This window comes from Solea solea, chromosome 9 (assembly GCF_958295425.1).
Source record: "Solea solea chromosome 9, fSolSol10.1, whole genome shotgun sequence".
Taxonomy (NCBI): domain Eukaryota; kingdom Metazoa; phylum Chordata; class Actinopteri; order Pleuronectiformes; family Soleidae; genus Solea; species Solea solea.
In genome coordinates this window covers 10,029,931-10,054,560 of record NC_081142.1, presented here as the reverse complement: position 1 = coordinate 10,054,560, position 24,630 = coordinate 10,029,931, and the positions used below count along the sequence as shown (strand labels likewise).

Sequence of the window (24,630 nt, the reverse complement as noted above, 5' to 3'; positions counted from 1 at the left end):
TGGATCACAGCGTGATTTCACCTGACTTGCTCACATTATTGATTCATCATGATGCATGAGTATATTCAGCAGGTATTAAACATTAAAATATTAAAGTTATAATGAAATAGATTAATAAAACAACGAGTAAAAAAATAAACTGCAACATTAATTGGAAAAACAAAAATAAATCTAAAAATAATTAACTTTTGAAAACGACTTCAAAAAACAACAATGTGCTTGCCTGATCTCCACCGGTCATTCCACAACTGAGGAGCTGAACAGAGAATACCTCTAGTTTTGAGGTCAGACAATGAAAGAATAAAGTTACAAGTTTACACACACTTATGTTGTCTTTTTGTTTTTTTCTTCAGTGTTTTTATGACTGGTCTAAGAGCCCTTGAATTGCTCCCTTTGGACAAATAAAGTATTTTTTTAATTGAATTGAACAAAATGGAACATTTATCACTGATGACTACTCAGCCAAAGATGTTGAGCAATGTTGTTAAAAAAACAAATGAAAGAAGAGAAGCAGAGTGATGTTCCTGTGCAGCTTCCATCTCATGCTGATTTGATAAAGACAGAATAGAAACATGTTTTCATGGTTGAGCTCTCTAGTTGTTGTTCTGCTCTAAAAAGTGTTATATTAACTCAAATCTGATGCATCAAAGTGTTGATTATTAGCACTTGTTGCTGTTTTTGTGGACTGGAATATGAACCTCAGTGTAGGTGTTCTGTTCATGTTCACTTTTTAGAGAATAGTTTGTTTATGGCAAAGAGAAGAAGCTATTTATGTGAGAACGGTGGAAATGACTGACTATTTTCTCTCCTCCTGGTATTACACAGCTGGGCACTTGACATCCTGACGGAGGACACAATGTTTTTCTGGGCAGGACAAGGACTCCCTAAGTCTGCCTATTTACACATCATTATAGACGCAGTTTTCCCTGTTCGAAATAGAAGAATGTGTGCCCAATAATCCTCGTACTTTCCCTGGAGGCGCTGCTGTGTAAATATAAAAACACTCAGCAGACTGTGTCAGTGAATACATGCTGGTATTAATCCTGTTATTGTATAATCTTTGGGCTGGGAAGTGGAACTGGACAGGGAGGACGTCTGAGTGAGGCTGCAGAGGCTGCAGGGAACATGGGGCAGGCAGTTGGTTTTTGGTCTGAATTTAAGTCTAAATGTCTGTATTGTTTTATGATTTTTACACAAGAGTGTCTGACTATGTTCAGCAGTCTCCTCACGTACCAAACATCAGTTCACAACGTTACACTTCACATGGAGGTTCCAGACACAGAAAAACACAACATTTTACAGACATGCAGGAGCAGACGCATATGCTGTCGCCTCTCACACAAAGTGATGTTCTACTGTGAAAACAAGAGGAATGTAAACGCACAGCAAACATGTTTGCATAAGAACATGATGCTTGTACTGAGTTGAATGTATTGTGCAACAAACCTGGATACAAGTATCTACAAGTAAATATCCCCTAAAGGTTTATGGGTTTTAATTTATTAGAGGATATACAGTACAAATAATATATATATTTTGTGCTTTACAAACACTAAAATCGTTTTAAAAAGACATTTTTGATTTGTTATGGATTTGTTATAGATTTGTTCTTTGTTTTTTAATTTAATTTGATTTTAGCTAATCCCACTGAATTTCAATCTCAATAACTTTACATCAAATCACTGTTGTAAATCTCAGCAGGCTGTAAATAACTGTTTATGCACTTTTTACTGTACATGTCACATTGTGACACATCAAAGCAACACTTACATGTTACATCAAAAGCGTTGCCAAGACATCATTTACTATTTACTATTACTTTTGTTGTATGGGAAGAGAGAAAGATGAGATCATTTAACGAGACAAGAAATGTCTATCTATAAATACTGTCAGTTTATATTGCATTGATTTGCATTTACCTTTCATCGATACACCAAGTTTTTCAGCTTCTTCAAGCATAAAAACGTTTAAGCAATATTTGAAACTTGGATGAAAAAAAACCTTCAATAAATAATTATTATAATTATTTTGTATTTTTCCTTGTACATATGGCACCAATACTTAAATACAGTATAATATGGTAATTTATTTAAATGTAATTAATTTCCACGACTATTCCCAGATAATTACATTAATAGTTTGGCACTTTTAAGATGGTTGATATAGTGTTGTTCTACAAATACAGTTGTTACAGTGCTATGTTTCATCCCTGTTTTCACAGTCGTATATAAGCAGTAGAAAAGTGGTTGTTTGGCGACACCGTGTGGCCAGTAAGGGTAATGCTGCGATTCTGTACAAACATTTTTATTATTACGATATATGTATGTATGATTTTACGTCTGTAACTGTGTAAAATTGTGGAGTTTTTATTTGTTAAGCCATGGAGTCAGGAAACGTGTGTTTTCTGTCTTTATGTTTATATTTTGGTTTTGTTTAGTGACGGGGGGAGGTGACGTTACTCACATGCGACGGGACACACGGCGCTGTTTCTGAACACCAGTAACAGTAACAGTAACAGACAGCAGGAAGACATGGCGAAACTCTGTGTTTATATCAACTGTGCTTTTGTGCTTGTGTTCGGGTTGTCCTCCGTGTCTGTCCCGGCTGAGGCTTCTCCTGAGCAGACGAAGACGGTGGAGTTCAACGTTAGACCGGGAGGAGTGGTGTACACATTCTCCGAGGCATTTGTGAGTGACTTAAATTTAAATTAAACTTAACATCTCTGTCATTTTCACTCTGTTTCCCCCTCGCCTTCAAACACCTGCTTATACTCTGCTGCTGCAGCGATGCTCGAACTAAAGTTTAACTGTTCAATTCGCCATGTTATTGTTATTCTCTCCGTTGTTGCTCGTCAGTCGACGACCAAAAACTCGTCACAGCAAACATATCACGAACTGGTGATGCATTAATGTATTGTGTTCCTATCTTTGTCACACATTTAGTTTATTTGATATTTTATAACCACATAATGGAAAAACTACATTTAGCTGGCGCAGGTTGATGACGACACAGCCCGTGAGAGGCTGACACGTCGTTGCCACACTGGCTTCTCTGATTGGCTGAGCTTAAATGAACGAGAGCTACTGTTCTAGTTTGAAAGTCTACATTTCATGTCTGTGCATTAAAACTTATGACTATTTTTTTACTGACACTAATATTTTGTATTTAACATACTTTGATTAATGTCTTAAGCTAAATAATAACAAATGTCCATCACAATAGATCCCTTATCTACTACAGCAGCCATTTTGACTTGCCATCGCAGGAATAGCACAGGTGTTTCTATTAACATTAATGACTTTTTTAAAGATTTAATTAGATCGTTGTATAATATGTCCTACAAGAATGTATGAGATCATTGGGAGACAGGGAATACTGTTTGCCTTATGGCGTATTTAATTTTTGATTCACGATTCAAGGATCAGACTGTAAAGAGAGCTACTAATTTGTCAGCATCAGAATAAGCCATTATCTTTTTGATATTTTATAATATTGATATGGATCATAATTTAACTTTTATTGTGACAAAATAGTATATGTGTATATATATATATATGTATATATAGATGTATATATGTATATATATATATATACTATTATGTTTGATTAAAAGCTGTGTTTTTGCAATGTTTTGGTCCTCAGACCTTCATCAACAACCTCAACATTAAATCAGCCAAATATTTTTCTGTCAATCAGGTTGAAAAAGGAAACACATTCATGTACATTCTAACTCTAACCCATGTATCTCTAGAGCGCAGTTAAGATAAACTCTGAAGTTATTTTTATTTTTAACCTTCAGCTGAACACTGACACTTAATTAACAGTGGGGGTTATTGAACTGCATTCAAAGTAACTGATTGGTTAATAATGGCTGTCATAGTAATATGCAGGATCAATGCACTAACTACCACTCTCATCACAGAGGGATTATGAATGTTCCTTCACTTACGCTTCACAAGGGGGAACCAATGAGGTGAGTCTCTCACTTATTCATCATCATCATCATCATCATCATCATATTATTATTATTTTTATTATTAGAATTATTATTATTATTCTTGTTATTATTAACTTTTATTTACAGCAGGTTTGAAGCAAATTTCTCTTCTGTTTATACTTAACAGCAATGGCTGATGAGCGTTGGCCTGAGTGATGATGACACTCTGTTTTCCTGTTCTGTGTGGAGGTGACACACACACACACACACACACACACACACACAGACACAGACAAAACAAACTTGTTTTTTATATTTTAGTTAGGGCACAGGACACATTGCATTTCCTAGCCCCTTACGTTAACCATAACCATCACATCTAAATGCCTAACCCTGAACCTATACGCAATTCTAACCCTAAACTTTAAACCAGGTCTTAACCCTTTAAAGTTGTGGGGCCCAGACAAAAGCTTGCTGAAACATAATTATGACGACTGAATATTTTCCCACATTTCCTCCAGGCCTCAGGGGAAATCTTACCTGTTTTTCACTCAGTTCAAAGCTGAACTCAAGGGAACCAAGATTGAATACGCCAACGCTTATGTAAGTATAAAGAAACACTCTTCAATGTTACGTAACATTGTTAACTTTGTAAGTTTGTATTATAGTGTCAACTGCTCCTGGTTGCCAGCAGCCAGTTTCACCATCGATATCTTTCTACCTAGATTTGGTAACTTGAGACCCAGCAATGCATTTTGTCCCATGTGACGGACAATGGTTTCACAGCTTTATTTCAAAAACAAAACGGTCTACAAGAATCATTTGTTGGGCTTTGTCCAATGGAACAGGAGATCTGTCTCTCCAAAATGGCTGCCATACCGACCAGCATGTCACAAGAAAAGTAAAATGAATCCAGATATCCAGATATATATTTAAGGTAAAAAAAAGTGTGTTTTTTAAGCATTAGTTTTTAATCGATAGTTTGAGGTGGTTTTGGTAACATATGTGTATGTATATTTAAAGGTCTACTGTGTAAGAAACTACGGAGGCCCTCACATCCCAGAGGGTTATCATTCTTCTTTTCATAGTATTGCTATTGTAGAAACACAATGCTGCCACGAAAGCCAAATGATATTTATTTTAAAGTGATTTATACAAACATATTATGGGAAGTATATTCAATTTCTGCCTTACAACCCTTATAAATGTAACCCACTGGACCTTTAATGGTAATCCCATACAACATAGATTAACATAATCACATTTTAGAATATGTGAAATGATTATTTGTATCTTTAAACAAGTTAAAACACATTAAATGGGTTTAATGTTGAACAACAGCATAAATGATTTAACCATTTATGCAACTAAAGAAAAGCTCATTAAAAAAGTAAAAAAAATAAAAACCTGACACTGATCTTCAGTGTTGTGGAGGATAGACTGCACTATAATATGCACAATATATTTATATAATACTGTTGGTGCAACACATAATGAACCTCCCCCTGTGTTTTTGCTTCTTAGCACTTTGCTGAATGATTAGTTGGAGTGGAGCTTGTGTTGGACAGCAAAAAGCTCACAGGACTTTATGACCTAACAAAGACAAAGTGCAGTAATGACTTTTTCCTTGATATTGCCTCACTACCTCAGGCAGCCTGTCAGTGCAGAGATTAAGCTTCTCATTTTGAGCCAAAGTAAGTTAAAAAATGTAGAATTCAATGTGTCTGCACAAATGTCAGAAGTCAGGGGTATTGATTTGATGTTGATGATGAACATTTCTGCAAAACCTGCAAGTAATAAACCAGCCACCTGCACACCAGCAAGACATTTATCAGAGTAAAGGCTGAGATCTTAGGCAGATTTGTTTGTGCTGCACTTTTCTCACCTGATGGAAACAGCTGTCACTGTGCTGTCTCAGTTTCTATGACAGAGACGATTACTGTCACGCGTAATGTCACTGTTTATTGTTTTACAGCGGTGGGCTTCTTACTTACACATGCATATGTAAATTGCATTACAATGTATGCATAAATGGGGTCAGGTTTCTCCAAGCTCACAGAGATATGGACTTACCACATAGCTACAACTGACTTTTTATTTATCATCAAGTACTGATGATAAATTGCTTTCAATAAAAATAGAAAATTGTGCATCGCCAATTATAAAGAGATGTGTCAATGGAAGTGTAATATAATATTGATAATTATGTTTTTATTTATGAATTGTGGAGACCTTTTTTTTTGCTTAAAGCGTTTTCAAAGAAACTATGATGAGAATAAATGGCAAGAAATTGCCAATCATTTGGTGGTGCAATTCAACGCATCTTCTTCAAGTGTAACACAATTAAGTGAACAGATCATAAGGAGCAGAAAGATCACTGTAATGCGTCGAGTCAGCATCTCGCAGTGATGAGCTGGTGCTCAGTCAATTTACTGAAAGGAGGAGAGGAGAGGAGAGGGATCCCTTAGGATGCAGATGGGCAGTTTGAAGATTTGAGGAAGACACTTTTTGTTCATAAACAGTCTTAGCTGTGTGCTTTTGTTTAGTTGGATATGTTTAATGTCACAGCATCAAAAAAAGTCAACCTCGTTCCAGAATTATAAAAGCTGCAATATTAAAGTGAAATGACATCACTGATGTGAAAGCTTGCCTTGACACTGGTTCAAAAATGAATACATAAAAAAAAAACCTGTGTGGTGTTCAAACGCCTTAAAAATCAAAAGATTTCCTCCATTTAATGTGACAAGCTTCAACAAAATTGTTTATTTTTTATTTTTCATTTATTCAGAATAAACATACCAAACTCTGTCTCTAGAGACGGCCACATGTGTTTCTCTGTTACCCGAGCGACACCTTTGTTTCACCATTTGATGCCACTAAATCCTATACACTGACTGTTTGAATGTCACCTCACAACATCAGCTGAAAGGTTTTTAAACAACAACTTTGCACTGGTATTGTTTGACAGTTTGCTACAAATGCTTCAGTGTGTCCAGAGTGCAAGAATTAATGAGACTCCTACCTTCACCTCTCCATTATCCAAAAGTGTCAGGAAACTACAGTGGCCTTTACAAAAAGGATTTCAATACAGAACAATTTCCTTTCTTCCGCTCTCCAGACTGTCCTCCAGCAAGGACAGTCTCCTGACACACAGTCCTTAATGAGAGCACATGATTCAGCCTCCTGCCTGCTCATGCTCGGTGCCCTGCAAATAAAAAAAACAAACGCAAATAACTTCACTATGTGACGGGACTGTAATAACCTTGCATACACAAACACACCTGCCACCCCCACGCACGATCTACTTGACCTTGTTGTCGCAACCTCCAGCTTTCCTGCCTGTCTGCTGCACCACCTCTTATCCTGTTAATTTTTCTCCTTTTCTCCTTGTTCCTTGTCCTCCACATCACTTCCGCTGTACGTGTCTCCAGTCGCAGTCTGCAGCAGCAGGACACAGTGACGTTCCCTTGAGGCCGGAGGAATTTGCCATCAAAGACTCAACAGGTGAGAAATTGGTGAACGTCAACTGCTTGTCACGTCAATCTCTCACTCCACCTCCCTGGCTCCCTCCCTCTCCTTCATTTTTGCGAGTTCCCTGCTGATTTCCCTTTAAGCATATGTGCCAGCAGTGAGTGGGTTTTCATTTGTCCCTGTAGATTATTTGTTGTTTTTTAGTTTCTTCCCCACTGTGTGCCTTCAGTTCCAGACGTTGACTAAGTCTAACTGAGAGCAATTTACTGTAACTGCCATTTTCTGCAGATACGACTCTGCAGTAAAGAAGCATACTGACTGAAAAACTCAACATCACACACTTAAACATAATCCCATTTCTGGAAAACAATGTAACTTTGCAGCAGATACATTTCCTTTTTAGATGCTTTAGAAGTTCTTAAGTTCACAGTTAGAGTTTCCGTAAGGGGGGGCTGTAGAGTCATGGCTAGACTCAATTTACAACACCAAGAATTGAAAACTAGAAAACAAGTAATGGCAGTTGAGACCTTCAGAGAACGACACTGTCGCCATCTACAGGCAAAGAATGTTAACCTTTTTGCCACCTGCAGACAATGAGTGTGACAAAATAAATGTTTTTGGCTACATGTGTTTTTGTGTGAAACACATTTAGGATACATTGTATTTACTTAAACTAGCACTTTGCCGTATCTTGAGATAAGACTCTAGCTCTGTACTTGATGGACAGTCATGAGACTGATTTCAGTGTTTATTAGACAGTCGGATATTGAAGTAAATCTTTCAGAATCCTGAATTTCATCTGTAATATTTCAGAAGCATGGATATTAGACAAAGTTTGCTTTTCAATAGAATTAATCACCTAACCAGAGCGAACAGCATATTAACATAGAGTAAGACCCATGTTCATATACAAGGTGAGGCACCAAGATGAACACAGATAACCCAGGTTTCTCATTTACTTTGTTATCTCTGTATCTGTGCCCCGTTTCTTTTTCTTAGGAAATGAAAACTGGTTTGTTCTCCCCTCCCCTTTCATCCAAAGTAATGAAGGACAACAGATACACTATAGGCACAATGTACACGGAGGTTTTTCTCAGTCAGCAAGAAAAAAAAAAAAATGCTGTAGAGAGCAGAATATTTTTAGGTTGAATATCTTAAACAAAAAAACTTGAGCACAAAACAGCAGCTCTTAAAGAAAACAAATGCAGTTGTAGGGATAGCATAGACCATTCTTACCATCAAGACATGATGAGTTCAGGGTAATGTCAGGGAATGTGGGTGCAGACATTCTCTGGATTTTTCCATTCGCATATGACAGTTCAGTTCGCGATTTTCTGAGTGGGACACGTTGACAACAGCAGGAGATTGTCCACAGGATACACGCAAGGGGTGTGACATCTGGTTTGAGCAAACAAGACACACGTCTGTCCCTCTAACTGGGAATCCTTTGGAGCTTCTGCTGCTGCATTCTCATATAAGCTTATTCAGCCACTAACCAGGTTTTATGAGGGAGCCGACAGGTGAATAACTGGAGCGACTCTTGCAGGCGTCTGAAAGCAGCTATATTTGTTTGAGGGCAAACTGTAAGTTAGCATCAGCCTGATTCCTTCAACAAAACAGCCTGCTCTGCAGCAAATTAGCTCCGACACTTTGGAAAAGTATTAATGGTTTAGGAGAGTGGCAGACTGTAAAGGTGCACCAGTGAATACATTTGTCTTCATGTTCATGGTGACTTATACTGTCTCCGGTGGTTTCATTCAGCCACTTCTTAGTAACCACCTTTTTAAATATGCATACAAGCTTAAAAAAGAAAAATGTGGAATTTTTTCAGTTTCTCGTTTCCACAGACCTTATTTCAAGTGTCTGTCCACAAACTGATCCATAAATGTTTTAAGAATCATTCCTGCAGCAGCTTTATTACCGTCCGTGCCTATAGATGGTTCACATCTACGTCTGTTTGTTGAACTCTTTCTGCTGTTACTTTAAAAACAGGCAGTGCAGGTCAGACTGGACCTGCAGCTTTGAAAATGCTGCCTCTGCAGCTCTGTGGTCAGATGATGCAGAATGAGTTCAGGCTTTGCGTGTCCTTATTTCTGTGATAATGTCAGTGACAGAGGTGTACTCTCCCTTCTGACTTCTAGTGACCCACAACGAAGGAAGGTTCAGTGCTCAACTCTCCAAATTGATCGCCATCGGACGGACACGACACGACGAGCTGTAAGCGGTCAGAAGGGTGACCTGGCTTTGTTCATGCTGTGACCAGTCACGGCTCTGAGTTGGGGGCTCAGTGTCCGTCCCTCATCAATGAGGGGTGGATTTGGAAAATGTTCCTCCTAAATGACAAGTCAAAAATTGAAGTAGGACAATACTGATGCTCTGATACGGCCTATGCAGCAGTTTGTGTGTGGTGAATTATTATTTTTTTTTTTTTCCAAGATGGTAGATTTATGCTACTTTTGACAAAAATAATTAAACAGCAAGCAGCTGGTGGAGTATCCCATTTTCCCTCGCTCTCTTTTTTTTTTTTTACATAATGTCCTAGTTAAATTTATGCCACAAGATTAAGTGTTTCCATAGTTTGTGAGGCTCTTATATTTACAGCAAATAAATCTGCCCTGATCCACCGGGGACGTATGTGAATGTATAGGGGATTGGAGTCTGGAGGTTTTGTTGAGTATAGATAACACATTTAGAATTGGGAAAGGATTTATCCATCTTGTGTAATCCTGAGAGGAAAGTGAGTAATCCCCAATATCGTCATGGCACACACATAAACAATTACATTTTGCCCAGTCTCATTCTGTTCTAAAGCTGCTGTTGAGCCAACGCCCCAGTCTCTGTTTATCTTCATCTGTTCCAGATAACTCACATTTGATCCTCCATAATCACAATTCAGTATTATTTGTGATAAGTCTTTGTTTTGTGCTTGCTTTTTGGGCCAGAAGTGATACTTATCATATGGAATTAAAGGTCCAGTTTAAAACAATTAGTTGGGTTTATGGTCATAAACTGAATATACTTCTCATAAGTGTAAAAAAATACTTTAAAATACCTTTATAGTAAGATTCCTACACACACGTTAGGCAGGGGCCTTACTTTACAGGCTGACATTTCGCACTGCCAGTTTCTGTAGTAACCCAAATGGAAGTAGCAGAAGCTTGCCATGCAAACAAAAACGGCTCCACCCACATAAACCAGATGCATAAACTAATTAAGGAGAAAGTGGAGAGCGGAAGAAAGGAAATTGTTCTGTATTGAAATCCTTTTTGTAAAGGCCACTGTAGTTTCCTGACACTTTTGGATAATGGAGAGGTGAAGGTAGGAGTCTCATTAATTCTTGCACTCTGGACACACTGAAGCATTTGTAGCAAACTGTCAAACAATACCAGTGCAAAGTTGTTGTTTAAAAACCTGAAATTACAAAGAAATATAAAAGTTCTCAAACCTCCAAAGTTTTGAAATATGTTTTCTTTTTCATTTTGTGCCCGCAAGATTACAAATCGAACACAGTCCATATAAACGAAATCAGGCACACAGTCGATCGTTGGTCCTCATTTTGCCCAAAAAATGTGGACATTTTTAGAAGCTTAGCAAGTAAATCAATTAAATCCGTTACATTTTATTGAAAATAACCCCTTAACATTGTCCCTTAGCAATAATGACCACACATCTGTAATAATCTGTTTCAAATATGTATGGTGTGCACATAGAGGATTGACTTTCATCGTTGAGTGTCACGTGTGGATCAGTGAGTTTATTGTGCATGTCTCAGAGCTTCATCATTATATCACATCTGCTCCCTCTCGTCTCACTGCTCTTATGTAACAAGTAGGATTACCTTTATCTCCCTTACACTGATCCAGCCCTCTTAGATCCACACAACAGTCCAGAGGATGATGTCTGGGGATAGATTTCAGATTTGAGTATTGTGCTGCTTTGTCTCTGTGGTGGGATTATGGTCTGAGGTTCGTACCTTTCTTTGGTCTTGGTTTGCTTTCCATTGTCTGGCGTGTAGAGTTAAGGGAAATGCTCATCAGGGATGTTTGTGTGTCCCTCTTGTCACCATCGAGGCACCCTCTGGGGTTTCCACAGGAAATGACCACGTTCAGCGCCTGAGTGGAAATGGACAAGATCTTACTTGCTTTATATTTTTAATTCTTTTTCTACTTCTTGATTGTTCTCATTTCATGGTGGAATGATAAGTACAGTCTGTTTCAATAAAGACATCTTGGCACTGCTCTTGAAATACGCCCGTTCTTCACTTCACTAATGATTTGACTAAACTGCACCACCCGTGGCTTCATTAAAAGATAACAAGAAGAGAAACAAGCAAAGGCATTAAATGTCCTGAGTGCTTCGGCCTTGTGAGAGCAAATATGGCCAAAAACAATTTTTAATGCCCCCGTCATATCTGTCCAAAATATCAGTTTTACAGTTTTAGTACCAGTGCTAATGCATTCCTAATTTATATCCAGTTTGTATTTTGCATAAAAAAAGCCAGGTGTTCTGCATACAAATGAGACGTCATATGAAGCCTCATATTATTGAAGGCATAATGAAGAGTTTTCTTCAAAAAGTATTCTGCAAGCGTGCTCAATTAAAATATATTGTTCTGGGATAAATGTTTCCATGAGATAAAACGCTTCCATTGTTTCCTCTTGATTTCTGGGGGGAGAAAAGCTTTGCAGAGAGGATCCGCTAAATCCAGAGCTTTTCATATACAGTCTAAGATTCAGAGGCACATATGGGAGTGTACGGAGCGGTGATCTATGAGGGCTTATAGAGATATAGAATCAGGAGGGATTTATTCATCTGATGTTAAACCAAGAGAAAATTAGTAGTCTTGATCGTCCTCGAATTGGCATCGGCAGTTTACAATTTACCAAACCGTGCGCAATTCAGCAGCGTTTTAATGGCTCTAACTATAAAACTTGTGAATGTAATGCAGAGAGAGTCTGTTGTATGGTCGCACTAGCAAAGCTGTTACAATAGAATCACAACCTGTGCCAAGAAACGCCCACGGCCTCCTGCTCGCAATTAAAGCAACGTACGGCAAAGCAGAAAGACTCGTTTCCAGTTTTGTGGCCTTGTGGGAAGAAAAACTGACACTTTTGTTCTCTGGATTGTTGTTCCACTGAGTAATACGTCTCCGTAGCACAATAGCTCTTTGTTTACCAACAGTTCAGTCTGTCTCTGGGATCCAGAGCTGTCTAAGCTGTCATCCAAACCCTAAACAAATATCACTCCTGTTTACCATCACACACCTGTGTAGATGTGTAGCTTTCAGCTTGTCTGCCCACAGCGCGACCATCGGGAAAATATAAACCCGGTGCTGCAGGACACAGGTTTACAAAAAGCTCGTCCAAGACCTTAAATTGGAGGCATTTTTATTCATGTTAGCAGTGAATAGCTGGTTGGGCCACAAGTGACCTGTGGCGAGTGGTGAAAAGGGTACTTTTAAAAAACAAGAAAACATTCTGTGCTTCCAGCATTCCCATCAGACACAGCCATATTGTGCATTCAACACACCAGTGAGTAATTGTCTGCCCCACACCAGAGGGCTTTCAAATCTGATTAGATTTTTAAAATGTGCGAGACCAGAGACACAACAAACTTAACTGTAACTGCTTTTAACTTGATGTTTTAATCCTGAGAGAGCACGGACTGGACGATCCAGTCAAGACGCAGGACCACACATTTGGCCTTTAATGAAACCATTTCAGGGAGGAGTTTCCAGGGATTTGGAATCTCACGGAAACTTGTGTGATTTAACGTGACGTAAACAGACACAGAGGCTGACTGTTGTGTGTGTGTGAGCGATGTTTTGTGCTGAGAAATGCCAAAAACAGTGGGCGAAGTCATGGCTGAGATTCAACGGGGCTTGAACAACGCTTACGCTCTAAACAAAAGTACGTTTCCCGGTCAACTCGCTCTCATTGGTTATGGTGGGGTCCTGTTCACGCCCCATGTTTCATAGTTGCATAGTTTGACAAGATAATCTGTTCCAATCAGAGGGTACCCAGGGTTGTTGGAAGGGCCAGATCAGGACCGAAATGTGGCCAGTTATCCTCTAGTTCATTCAAATCACATTCAAAGATCAGAATTAAAAAAAGTAACTGTGGAAAAACTATTCTGAAAACTATTAAAATCACATCAATGAAGCTGATGACTCTCAGGCTGAGGCCTTCTGCATGCAGTGTGCACGTTTGCCTCACTCTTCCCCCCCCCCCCCCCCCCGTTTAACAAGTCTAATCTAATGAAAGCTAAAATGCCCCAGAAATATCTTTTAAAAATCAATATACATAGTCTTCAGATATATTCTATTGGTGTGTATTAATCTGCAGTGACATTCCCAATAACAACTCTACCCGTGACATTTGTTTGAAAACACTTAAGGGAGTTGGGGCTAAAATGTTGAAAATCTATATGAAATTTCTTTGTGATTGCTTCAGTAGGAATAAACGGGCCGGAGGTGCATTGCCTCAAAAGTCAGAAAGAAATGAGAAATGGTCTAACTATTGTTGTTCTGGGTTTTTTTTTTCTTTCTTCTACAACTAGAAACAGATTTCCCCAACAAGAAATCACTTGAGTAACATTTCAAAGAAGATGACATCAGATGACTTAAATTAATAAACCATTGATTTGTGTGCTGTATTTGTGTAATGAATCCAGCTGGCACTCCACATTTTTTCCCCCCTCTCTCTCTTCTCACACACACCTGCCCCCTGTTTCTTTCTCTTTGCATGTCCTGACATTTGGAGGGGAACAGATGGAGACTGTGGTCAGGTCGGTCATGCCAGAAGCAGAGAGGTAGATGGGATTTTTTGAAACACCAGGGGCCTGTTGAAGGGTACAGTGAATAGCTGGCTGCCCCCCCCCCATACACTCATCCTGATGCTGGGCTGCAGTGACCCAGTCAGAACAGAGCCACTTGGTCTGCTCACTTCTTATCTGGCCTTGTTAAATGTACCGTCTCGAGATGTGTCGCAGAGCTTTAGCCTTTCTGACCCTGCATTTGTCTTTCATACTCCTGAGCCTTAGTCGTCCGACTGGCACTGAGCTCACAATATTGTGTCTCGACCCCTGACAACAATTATCTGACCCTGACAATGTTAATACATGATAGTCGCAGTGTCTGGTCGCCTCTGTTGAAGTGAACAAAAGTCGTTATCTCTCACTTCATCTTGTCATTTTACAATAATTACAAATCCCTTCATATTTCTGTCTAATTAGCCCTTTCCCCTTTAACTGTGCAATCTGTGGCCATCAGAGCTGGAGTGCAAAGTGAGCATCTGTATGGAGGCTCTTGTTACCAGAGCAGTAACCCAGACAGATGTTACAGTGCCCCGTGCATGTTCACCACACTCAAGAGAAGTGTCTAGAAGGAGAGAGGGAGAAGGACGTCAGCAGAGCCAAGCTGTTCCTCCTGACATACTCACCCCAAGTTGCATCTTTATCCTGTCACCTTGGAAACTTGGTCTCAGCTCAACTTGGTGACCCTGAAATCAGTCTTCACACTTGCAGAACGCGTGGCTGGTGCTGTGAATGTGGTTGTGTTCCATCAGCCTCCCACTCCTGCTGCATTGTCTCACACCGTGGTCGAGAGCAGCCTTCTTTTCTCTGGGTACGGAGGTGTTTTACGCGTCTCCTTCACTTTCTTTGTCGGTTCAGAGAGTCTGTGATGCGGATATGGTGGAGGTTTGCGGCCTCTGCGGCCCTTTGCTGGCGCTTTAGCTGTGGCTGCAGAGGCAATGCACACCTGTGAAGCTGCATGAGCGACTCCTGCTGAGGATGCTTGCCTCTCTTGATCAGCACTGGATACAGTTTGCATTTCTGAGTCGGTGGGTGGGCAGCTGGCAGATGGAGGCTGAGTTGATGATGTGGAGAGCAGGCCAGCACATAGGTGGTCGCTTTGTGAGGTCTGATAAGAACCTACTTGTGTTTCTATGATGACAGATGGGCTAAGGACAGGGGGTGGGTGAGGCTTTGGAGATAGAGTGGAGGGAGGGGAGATCGGGCTGACTCTGGTGGAGGAGGATGGACCAGGGGAATGAGGCCGAGAGACGGGGCTTATGGGGGGATGGAGGTTTACCGTTAGAGGAGATAGACCAGGAGTGGGAGGTCGAACAGGGAGGCTTCTTTGGAGTGGCAATGTGAGGTCACGGGTGGTGAAGTTTTGAAGCTGAGGTGGACCAGATAAAGGGAGATTATTGTTGTCCGGCAGCGCGCCATCTTTTCTGGGAGAACACCCAACACCACAGGTGAACCGAAGAGATCGCCTCCTCTCTGATGAGAATGGGCACAGCTGCACACTTGGAGGAGACTGGCTCCTGCTATGCTGATCTCTCCTGAGGACGCCAGATGAGACTGTGGTTCCTGGCTGTCTTTCGGACTGTGAGGGCCTCTGATGATCACTGCCTAATCTCACCTCACTGGAACTGGAACCTGAACTGGAGCTAGTATCGCTCGGAGGCCTGGCACTGTCGCCTCCTCTAATCTCCTGTTGCTGCTCCTCCTCATTCAGAACAATGGAAGACGTTAAGTAGTCAATCTGCTGCACCACCTACAAAAAAAATATAGACAGTGATGAACAAATAAACAATGGAAACATCCCACAGTCTTTTTCTCAGGCAGATCAGTGAATAATTACTAATCAAAGTATAATTTGCTGTGGTTCTGAAAGGAGCTTTTTAGTCTGAGTTCTGCTTTAAAAACTCAAGTTTTAAAATAAGCTTCAGACAAGGGCCTTGCTTTATGGAGTTTCTACAGCAGCCCAAATTGAAAAACCGGCTAGAGCATGTGTTTTGCAGTTCTAAAGCAGAAGCTTACTACGTAGTAGTGAAGGAGTCCTCTGTTTGTTACAATTTGCCGTCTCACCATAAGGTGTCATTAATCCTTACACAGTGCACCTTTAAGTTGCATTACTGGACATGTTTGAGTCCACTATATCTGGACCCAACCTCTGCTATACCCTGACTAGAATATTATTCAATTTTCTTCATTTAATAGTAGATAAAGTGTAGGACTCGCTGCTCACAGTTAAGCTCAAGGTCTAATCTTAAAGATGTTCAATTTATAGCTGCTGGAATCTGGAAGCAGATCCTTTTTTTTTTTTTTTGCATTTCTTGTATTATTTGGAGATTATACAGTTTTGGGTGATTCCTTTTTTTCCGCTTCATGCTACATTTATAATTTAAAGCAATTTTTTTTGCAATGGACTCGAACCAGATGTATAGCTCTAATCTGCAAGTATGTCACATTAGCTTGTACTACGGAGTGGAAAAATGTGTACCTCAGCCAAGAGCATATGAGAGTTTATAGCAGGAGCAGGATTTGTGAGCTAAATTTAAGTGTGTATGTCCCTTAATACCTTACACTGGATTGTGAAAAGTGCTCATGCACATATGTGCATGTCTAGATGCACGTAGCTTAATGTATGCAGTATATAAGTGTACAGTGTACACATCCTTCCATGAGTCAGAGTCAGGTTGGTGGACACACACATGCATGCACACACACACAAATAACAAAGGCTGGAGAGATTGGAGGAAATTACACTGGGGGAAATGTTTGACCTATCTCTCCACCTGCACTGTGTTCACAGATAAATCCTTGGCCCATGCAACAACAAATGAATTATTGTTTTGTTCTGTATGTTCAACAACATCCTCTCTGAAGTCAAAAGATGACCTGTTTTTTTCATGCTGTAGCTTTCCTGGCCGAGGCAATTCCCATTACTTTGAAGTCCACATCAAGTGACTCAGGGAAGGTGCTGCTTGTTAATGTCAGAAATCAGAGGAGATAAAAGAGCAGGGGACATCAGTTTTCATCTGCCACTCCCAAGAGTGAGAAACAATGTTTTTGATCCCTCAAGTCTTCATATACAGTATATAATGAGTGCTAAGGGATATTGTTGTGAACTCTGCTGTTGTTTACTTGACGTTCTGAGTCATACAGTTGTGTCTGATGTGCCACAATGTCTCAGCAGAAGGTCATCTTTTCTCATGAGAGATATTTAGTGTTGCTGTATTTATTGTGTGTCTAAAAGTCCTAAAAGAAGAAGAATCACTCCAATTTATCTTCAAATAAAAAAAAAAACATGGGTTGCTGCTCATGCAACAGAATGATAAAACAAGGTTGTGAGGGGAAACAAGATTGCGACCAAAGTGTTCTCTCGTGCCTTGTCTTCCTTTGATCTGTCGTCTCTGCCATTAAAATGTGGGACTTTCTATCACAGTGCCTGTTTGCTCGCTCTTGTTCTTCCCTTCTTTCTGTGCAGCCTACATGTCTTTCATCAGTCCTGTCAAGCACAAAAGCTCACAGCCACGGGATGATGAGGTTCATATATTCTATTTAACTGCAACCCTTCAGATCAAATAACCAGAGGTAAAGATGTTCACGTCATTTATGCTGGATGAGGACTATGAGGCAGTGATGCTCATAGACATAAATGGATTATTAAGACGCATCGGACGCTATCCAGCTGTGTCTGCATGGAGCAGCAACTGTCAATAAGGAGGGAGAGAGGAGACGGGATGCGGAGCGGGAGGCTTTGCCTAATGTCACACAGCATCATCTCAGCAACCTCTGAATGCATCAGGCCAATGGGGCATGACTATTGTCTCATTTTACCTCAATGAAAAAGGAATGCATTAACTGAAGACGAGTGCGATTAATGCCTGCAGACAGACGATGACAGAGGGGAGTTGGAGAAACACTTTGCAGACTTCAGTGAAGTCGTGCAAACCCTGCTACTGACTTTTTAATACATGTTAAATTCTGCTGAGGATGTGCATTTATTATCCATGTGGATGTGAGCCCCCCAGCCTTTTTAAACATATGCTTGACTATTTCCTGCATGAGGAGAATGTATGAATTAATGTCAGAGGATGCAGTAAGCTCCCTCTCTCTCCCTCACTATTCTTCACTGATTGTAGGTCAGTACTGAAGAGAAATATGACGCTTTAGTGGGTAAAATGGTCGACTATGCGACACTATAGTTTTTGTCTGGTGTGACTTTCTCGCTCTGTCTTATGAGCACAGCAGTATCAACAAAAATCTGTTGCCTTACCTCTTTCATTTCCTGGTGAACATCTCTCAGTGCGGTGAGCACCTGCTCTAGATTATCCATCACCCGTTTAATCTGATGTTGCACTGCCTTCCTGCTGCAGCCTGCCTCTTTCTTCTGGGACTCTCCTTCACTGTTGGGTCTGCGCCGAATCAATGTCTGGTTCTGGCCCAGGACGGCAATATGCTCCGAGCTTGGTCTTGGTTTCCTGGGGTGTCGTAGAGTTGCGGTGCAGCCTTTATTAGGAACCTCAGTGGGGAAGATGACTCCATTGACGGCCCCGTTGAAACCCTCTACAGGTGGTTCCCTCAGTGCCGTCAGGCTCTGGGAGTTCCTGCTCTGTTGTGTGATGTAGCTGAAGCTGGAGCTGAACCCTTGCTGCCTCTCTATTAGTCCCTGAGTGTCTGGGCTGACCCAGCTGGATGAATGGAGGTCTCTCTGGTGGAAAGTGGCATGGCTGGCATAGTCCCATACTTTCCCCCTCCTGTCCTCCATACATACCGTAACAGGCCCCTTACAGTGGGGCTCCTCAGTCAGCAGTGCAGGAACAGGAACAGGAGGGGGTCCCACTAGTGGTCCATATTTCCTCACTGAAGTACTAGTCCTGTCATTCTGTGACTGACTCAAATGACTGCTGTCGTTCCTACCAAAGGTGTGGTTATCCTGTGCAGAGTTGCAGCTGTTGGTCAGACCTTGTGACCCGTCCCCTGGGCTGATCTGTGTGTCAGGGTCTGGGACTAACTCTCGAGACTGGTTCCACCTAATAGGACTGTCCTCCCTCTGCTTCCCCAGACTCCCTGGAAGGATGTGTGGCCCCCTTAGCACCACTGGTAGCATCCTTGCCATCGCCATGCCATTACACTTAAAGTCACCCTTCTTCCCACGGTCCTTTCCCTGGAAGGAGAAGAATCCAATCCCTTTGGGTCTCTCCAGAGGGGTCAGGTTGTTGCGGGCCTCGGAGTTGGATTTGTGCAGCCTGCTGAGCCCCAGGTCACTGCTGTGGTGGGACTTCAGACTATTGCGCAGCCATGGGATGAATTGAGGGGCATGTGGCTTGAAGCCTTTTTGCTCCCCAGAAGCTGGAGCCCTGCTGTCAGAGAACATGGTGATGGTGGATGTCCAGCAGCCTCACAGGCAGACGAAGAAGCAAGAAGAGGAACAGGAGGACTCCTGAGATGCAGAGAGCTTCCTCCTCTTTTTCCATGAATCTCCTCCTACCTTTGCCATTAACGTAGACTCTTGGACAGCGTGTCTTAAGTCTCTTTTCCTCCTTCGCTCTGTCTTTCCTACTCTCTTTTCAAAACTTTTATCAACCTTTTCCCTGCTCAGCTCACATTTCACACATCTGCTGCCCTTTTCCTACTGAAGCCTGTTTCTGATTGTATCACCCTGCCTTTTTCTCTCTGGTTCTGTGTCTCCTCCCACAATCCTCTCTGTTGTAGTGCTCCTGAGCCTCTCACCCCCTCATTGGGTCGGCCTTGGAGACGTGGATGGCCTCTGTCTCTCCGTCTTCTCTCTCTGCCTGCCTGCGTATCACTGGCTCAGTAGTACTGGAGGCTTCTCTCTCCCTCTCCCTCCCTCTCCCTCTCTCTCTCCCTCTCCCTTTCTATCTCCCTCTCCCCCTGCACTGCGCTGCTCTGCTCTGCCTCCTATCCTTTTTCTTTCTTCCTCCCACTCCCTCTCATTGCTTTAACTCACTTTCTGTTTCCCTCTTTTCTCCCCATCTGTCTCTTCTCCGTTTCTCTCTGCTCTCATCTGAGAACCTTTTATCATCCTGTCTTTGCAACTCTCTTCTCTTTTGCTCCCTGCTCTGTCACTCTCTTTTGCTCCCTCTCTTTCCCCACATTCCCTTTGCCAGATAGAGCAGCTCAACTTCAATCAAAAGCCAGTATTATTAATCCCCCGTTAGCCGATGTATATCCATGTGATTCCCCCTGCCATTGTTCTCATCTGATTACTCCTTCCTTGACTCAGCTCTCCACAATTAAACAATGCTTATGAGATTCCAGAGGGGTTTTAAAGGAGAAGAGGAGGATGCCAGCAGGAAGGGATGTGGGAGGAGCAGTGGGGGGGCATAGGAGCACATAATTGCGACCTACAAGATCAGAGCTCAGCACCAGTTTGACAGGAACTATAAGCTGCCCAGCTACAAACAACAGCCTGAGAGTGGCACAGTCCTCCCCAGTCTGTTGTCAGCAAACAGTATCGTGTAACACCCTAGTTGTGCTCTTGTTTTATTCTCTGCCACATATCCAACTTGCGTTTGCTCCAATTATGCAGAGACAGCTGCTATTTTCAAGTTTTATTATTCACAGGCCCATTCTTTTCTGTCTGGATTAGATTTCTTGCGTCTGACAAGCCTAAAGATGCCTCCTAGGTGCCTTTACACTCAACTGCCACTGCATGGATGAGTCCCCTCCTCTCCGGCAGCATCTGAAATGAAAAGACAGCAGCAGAGCCGCACAAAAGACCCAGTAGTTTGCTGTCACTCAGCAGTGAGACACTCAAGGCAATGGTCTTGCTGTTAGTCAGCATGGCAATTTATTCATCCGGTGGTGCCCTGTTAAAATATCCATTCACGCACTTACATATTCCACAACACAGGTAAACAGGAGAAGAGGAAACAGACACAGGCCTGGCGTAATCTGCAGGCTAGGAAGATTCCTGCCTGCAAGTCGACAGACTGCTGTCATCGACCACTAGTCAGAAAAAAGAAAAGACACAAACAATAAGCAGTAGAAGTCGTAGGGCAGCCACTGTTAACCCATAACAGAGCCTTTTCTTTCTTGGTTGCTTTCATATTTAAGGATATAGCTGTGAATGCATTGTATGTCTGTTTCTCCTTTTTTATTTCAGCAATTTTAAACCGAATTTCATTTTAACTTGTTGTTGGTGATGTTATCATTCTGCCCCTGTTTGGTCTTTGTGTAATATTATTATTGTGTAATATGCTGCATCTTCATCCACAAACACACTGTCATGCAATACTATCAGACCTGACTGAGTGAGTGTTTGTGTCTTTATCCCAGAACTGATGTTTTAAGCAGCAGAATTTGCAGTGCATGAATGTCACCGGGCGACATGAAATCTAAACACCACTGAAACACAGAGAGAGTGGTGTGGAGCTGATGGGCTTCGTCAACATTGTGTGAGCTCATCGTCTGGTACGAATATGATGGACATTTCACACTGCAGTTTTAAAATTCTTCCACTTGGTCAAATGAAGGATTATTGATGCTGATGTTTGTTTAATTCGACCAACTTTGACCAGTTTTTTTTTTTACTTGTAAAACTTGACAGACACACAGTAAACAGTGTAGGGCTTTTATTTTCTTTGAAGGAAGTGACTTTGACATCGACTTTTTTTTCCATTTTATTTATTTTCGTCTCAATCCCAACTTCCTCTGTTGTTGTGGGAATGGGACTTGTATATTTTAGATCCACTGTGTGATGATCAAATAACACATCTATCTCTCTTATTAGGAAATTAGGAAAAAATGAATGTTAAGTTGGAGCTTTCTCTTTCACAATTATATTGCGGAAAAAATAACAGTATATAATTATAATAAAAGATTAACTAAAAGCTAAAGTCAACAGATTGGCCTTCTGTTAAGGTTTTTCATTGGTAAACAGTTTACAGTTTACAAAGAGCAATGTGTTTATGGTACACAAACGTCTGCCACATTGGTCAGCCATTTGGTTGGCTGTTGCCTTTTAAACTGAATGGACACAAAACGTTTCTATAACTGACTGCATTTGCAGTACAGAAAGCACTGCAAACTTTTCAGGAGCCCTTTCAAACCTATAGTGGCAATTTTCATTTATTTTTTTTATTTTTATTTTTTATTTTTTTTTTAAAAAGCTCAGCTTAGAAGAGGATTGTTGGTACTACCACATGACTGCACAGCCAGATCACACTTTTCCTCTTAGATTTGAAATGTACATCCATGTACATTCACATAAAACAAAAAGACATTTGATTTCATTAAACCAAATTTCACCGAAAAAACAGAGTAAGTTTATCTTTCCTTTTAATCCTTTTGATCTGCCTAAACCTCTGTGAGTCTCCTGTCCCTTACTTAGGTCATTAAATAAAATGTATGGAGCAGGAACCTCTGTGTGGAAGATGTGTTATGAATGGTTGCCAAATCACATTATTCTCTGATGTCTTTTAAGACATCTCCTATTCTTCCCACAGTAAATGTCATATATTGGTTGGATCATGGAGCCACATTTTGTTTGGCGTCTGGAAACAGACACCTGCAGCTTCATTTGGTATTTGGCAATATTACAATACTGTGTATATAGATTATGTTAGTCCAGAGAGTAAGAGAGACAAATTGTGCCGTGGATATATTAATTAGGGTATTTCATCATTTAGCAACACTTTTCACGCTGATGTTACCCTCTTTACACTGAACAGTGGTCCTCAAGTAGCATCGTAATCATACACAGTCCCAACATGTTGTTCTTTTTTGATCTCAATCAAGGTTTGATATTTTATTTATAAAGCTAAAGATACAGCTTACAGCAAACTGGAGCACTGCACATTTAGTTAATCTTAGCATGAGTGATTGTCTTTAAAAGGAAAAACCCTTACCTGAATGTGTGTCCAGACGTGCATGTGTGTCTGCAATGCATTTGTGTTAATCCATGTCTCTTAAAAGTCTCCCTTTTCTCTAATCAGCCACCCACTTTGTGTGGCCCATAAATAACATGGCGGTGAAACACACAATCATTGCTCATTTTAAAGTCAATGTGGAATAATAAGTAGCTGTCACAGTTGCTGTCCATTTAAGGCTGGCTCGACAGCCTCTTAAGTCCGCTGGCCTTTCCTCCATCTATTATATTAATGTGTTGAAAATGTGTGCAAATAAATGCACTACAAATCAGCACAGGAAGGGTTTTAAAGTCAAGGAAATTAAATAAAAGGACTTTTTCACTTAAATGTCGGCAAACCCTGCTTGTCATGCAACCTTTTGTCACCGTCATGTAGTTTTCAGTATAGGTGGGACAGCTGGGTGAAGACAATCGGGGCATAAAGCCTCCCTGTAACCTTGTCTCCTGCCTCCTGTAGTGCTCCCTCGCTTGCTTTGAGTCATGTAAGAGTCCGACTGCCCGCTGAGACGCAGCAGAGCATGCGTGTCAGGGCACTTCAGCTCCACGCGTGTGATTGCTCAGCCTCTGTAGGTTGAATTTCTTTGAGGGGAAACAGACTGTCAGAAAAAGGAGAGAGGGACAGAGAGAGCAGTGCCTTACCAACCTAGGTGGTAAACATCGATGTAAAAGTGGAGCTTTGAAAGGCAAGGCCTCATGTCTGTCAAAATGTCCTGTGCAAAATGGCTTTTAGTCACAGTGTGAACACCTTAGGGCACGTTAAAGGGAACTTTCCGTGCTATGGTCACCTGCCATTTCTTCACACAATTGTGTTTGAAGCTGCATTTTCATAAAGTTAAAATGAGAAGTTCCCAGAGAACACAATGTTCTTTTTTTGCAGTATTAAATATGAAAGTGAGCAGATGCTGTCTCCCCTGAAGTGTCCAGTGTCACGCTGGTGATGATCCTTGGGGCTTCGCTGTGTGTGTGTCTGTTCTTGTATTCGTCACCTCTTTAGGATCATTTATGGCATAAACACTTACCTTGTCAGGACCAGGACCAGTCCTCACAGGGACCAAAACCTGGTCTTGAAGAGGCAGAACCTCAAGGTCAAGTTTAGAGCTAAGATTATGGTAGTTAGGTTAAGGCTGGGCATCAACTGGTTATGGTTAAGGTTAGGGTAAGTCTCCAGGAAATGAATGTAAGTCAATGCAATGTCCTCTGGATTCATGGAAACCAGTGTGTGTGTGTGTGTGTGTTTCTGTGTGTGTGCACGCATGTGAGAACATCTCTGCCGTTCCTGTCCTCCCGTGTATTTTTGCATTGTTTGCTCATTCGATTCCCCTCTGTCGTGCTTTTCATCCTTGAACAACACATCAGTCAGGTGCTCTCTGAGGACTAGAGAGAGGAAAGTGACTGACATGGGGACGCGGAGAAAGAGAAGAAGTGAGATGGAGAAAAGGGGAGAAAGACAGGGGGTAAAAAAGGAGTTTTGAAAGACTTCTAACTTGGAAGTTGACATCATAGCTGTGCTTGCCAGAGGGGAGAGCACCTTTAA

The 24,630-nt window shown here is 41.2% G+C and overlaps 2 protein-coding genes across 3 annotated transcripts; one reads left to right on the top strand and one right to left on the bottom strand.

The window, feature by feature from the left end:
• Positions 1-2,485: 2,485 nt before the first annotated feature.
• mydgf (myeloid-derived growth factor) lies at positions 2,486-10,860 on the top strand. The gene is made up of 6 exons (XM_058638787.1): positions 2,486-2,687; positions 3,923-3,973; positions 4,125-4,186; positions 4,459-4,540; positions 7,369-7,441; positions 9,550-10,860. Exons 1-6 carry the CDS (start codon positions 2,532-2,534, stop codon positions 9,627-9,629), a joined length of 504 nt encoding a protein of 167 aa, XP_058494770.1. The 5' UTR covers positions 2,486-2,531; the 3' UTR covers positions 9,630-10,860.
• LOC131465844 (serine/arginine repetitive matrix protein 1) lies at positions 7,060-19,012 on the bottom strand. Of its 2 annotated transcripts, XM_058638785.1 has the most exons (5): positions 18,480-19,012; positions 14,848-15,971; positions 11,382-11,520; positions 11,247-11,308; positions 7,060-7,142 (listed from the first exon to the last, which is right to left on the bottom strand). In XM_058638785.1, exons 1-2 carry the CDS (start codon positions 18,969-18,971, stop codon positions 14,997-14,999), a joined length of 1,467 nt encoding a protein of 488 aa, XP_058494768.1. In that variant the 5' UTR covers positions 18,972-19,012; the 3' UTR covers positions 7,060-7,142; positions 11,247-11,308; positions 11,382-11,520; positions 14,848-14,996. The 2 variants fall into 2 exon arrangements, with proteins under 2 accessions (XP_058494768.1, XP_058494769.1); XM_058638786.1 differs by lacking the exon at positions 11,247-11,308 and having other exon boundaries at positions 7,068-7,142.
• Between the last annotated feature and the right edge of the window lie 5,618 nt (positions 19,013-24,630).

Bases quoted from the DNA above. Each gene is read 5' to 3' on its own strand.
- mydgf (XM_058638787.1), top strand. From the start codon at position 2,532: ATGGCGAAACTCTGTGTTTATATCAACTGTGCTTTTGTGCTTGTGTTC. The intron at 2,688-3,922 runs GTGAGTGACTTA...CTCTCATCACAG, and splicing joins ACACATTCTCCGAGGCATTT to AGGGATTATGAATGTTCCTT. The intron at 4,187-4,458 runs GTGACACACACA...CATTTCCTCCAG, and splicing joins TTTTCCTGTTCTGTGTGGAG to GCCTCAGGGGAAATCTTACC.
- LOC131465844 (XM_058638785.1), bottom strand. From the start codon at position 18,971: ATGGAGGACAGGAGGGGGAAAGTATGGGACTATGCCAGCCATGCCACT. The intron at 15,972-18,479 runs GTAAGGCAACAG...TTTTTTTTGTAG, and splicing joins TTCACCAGGAAATGAAAGAG to GTGGTGCAGCAGATTGACTA.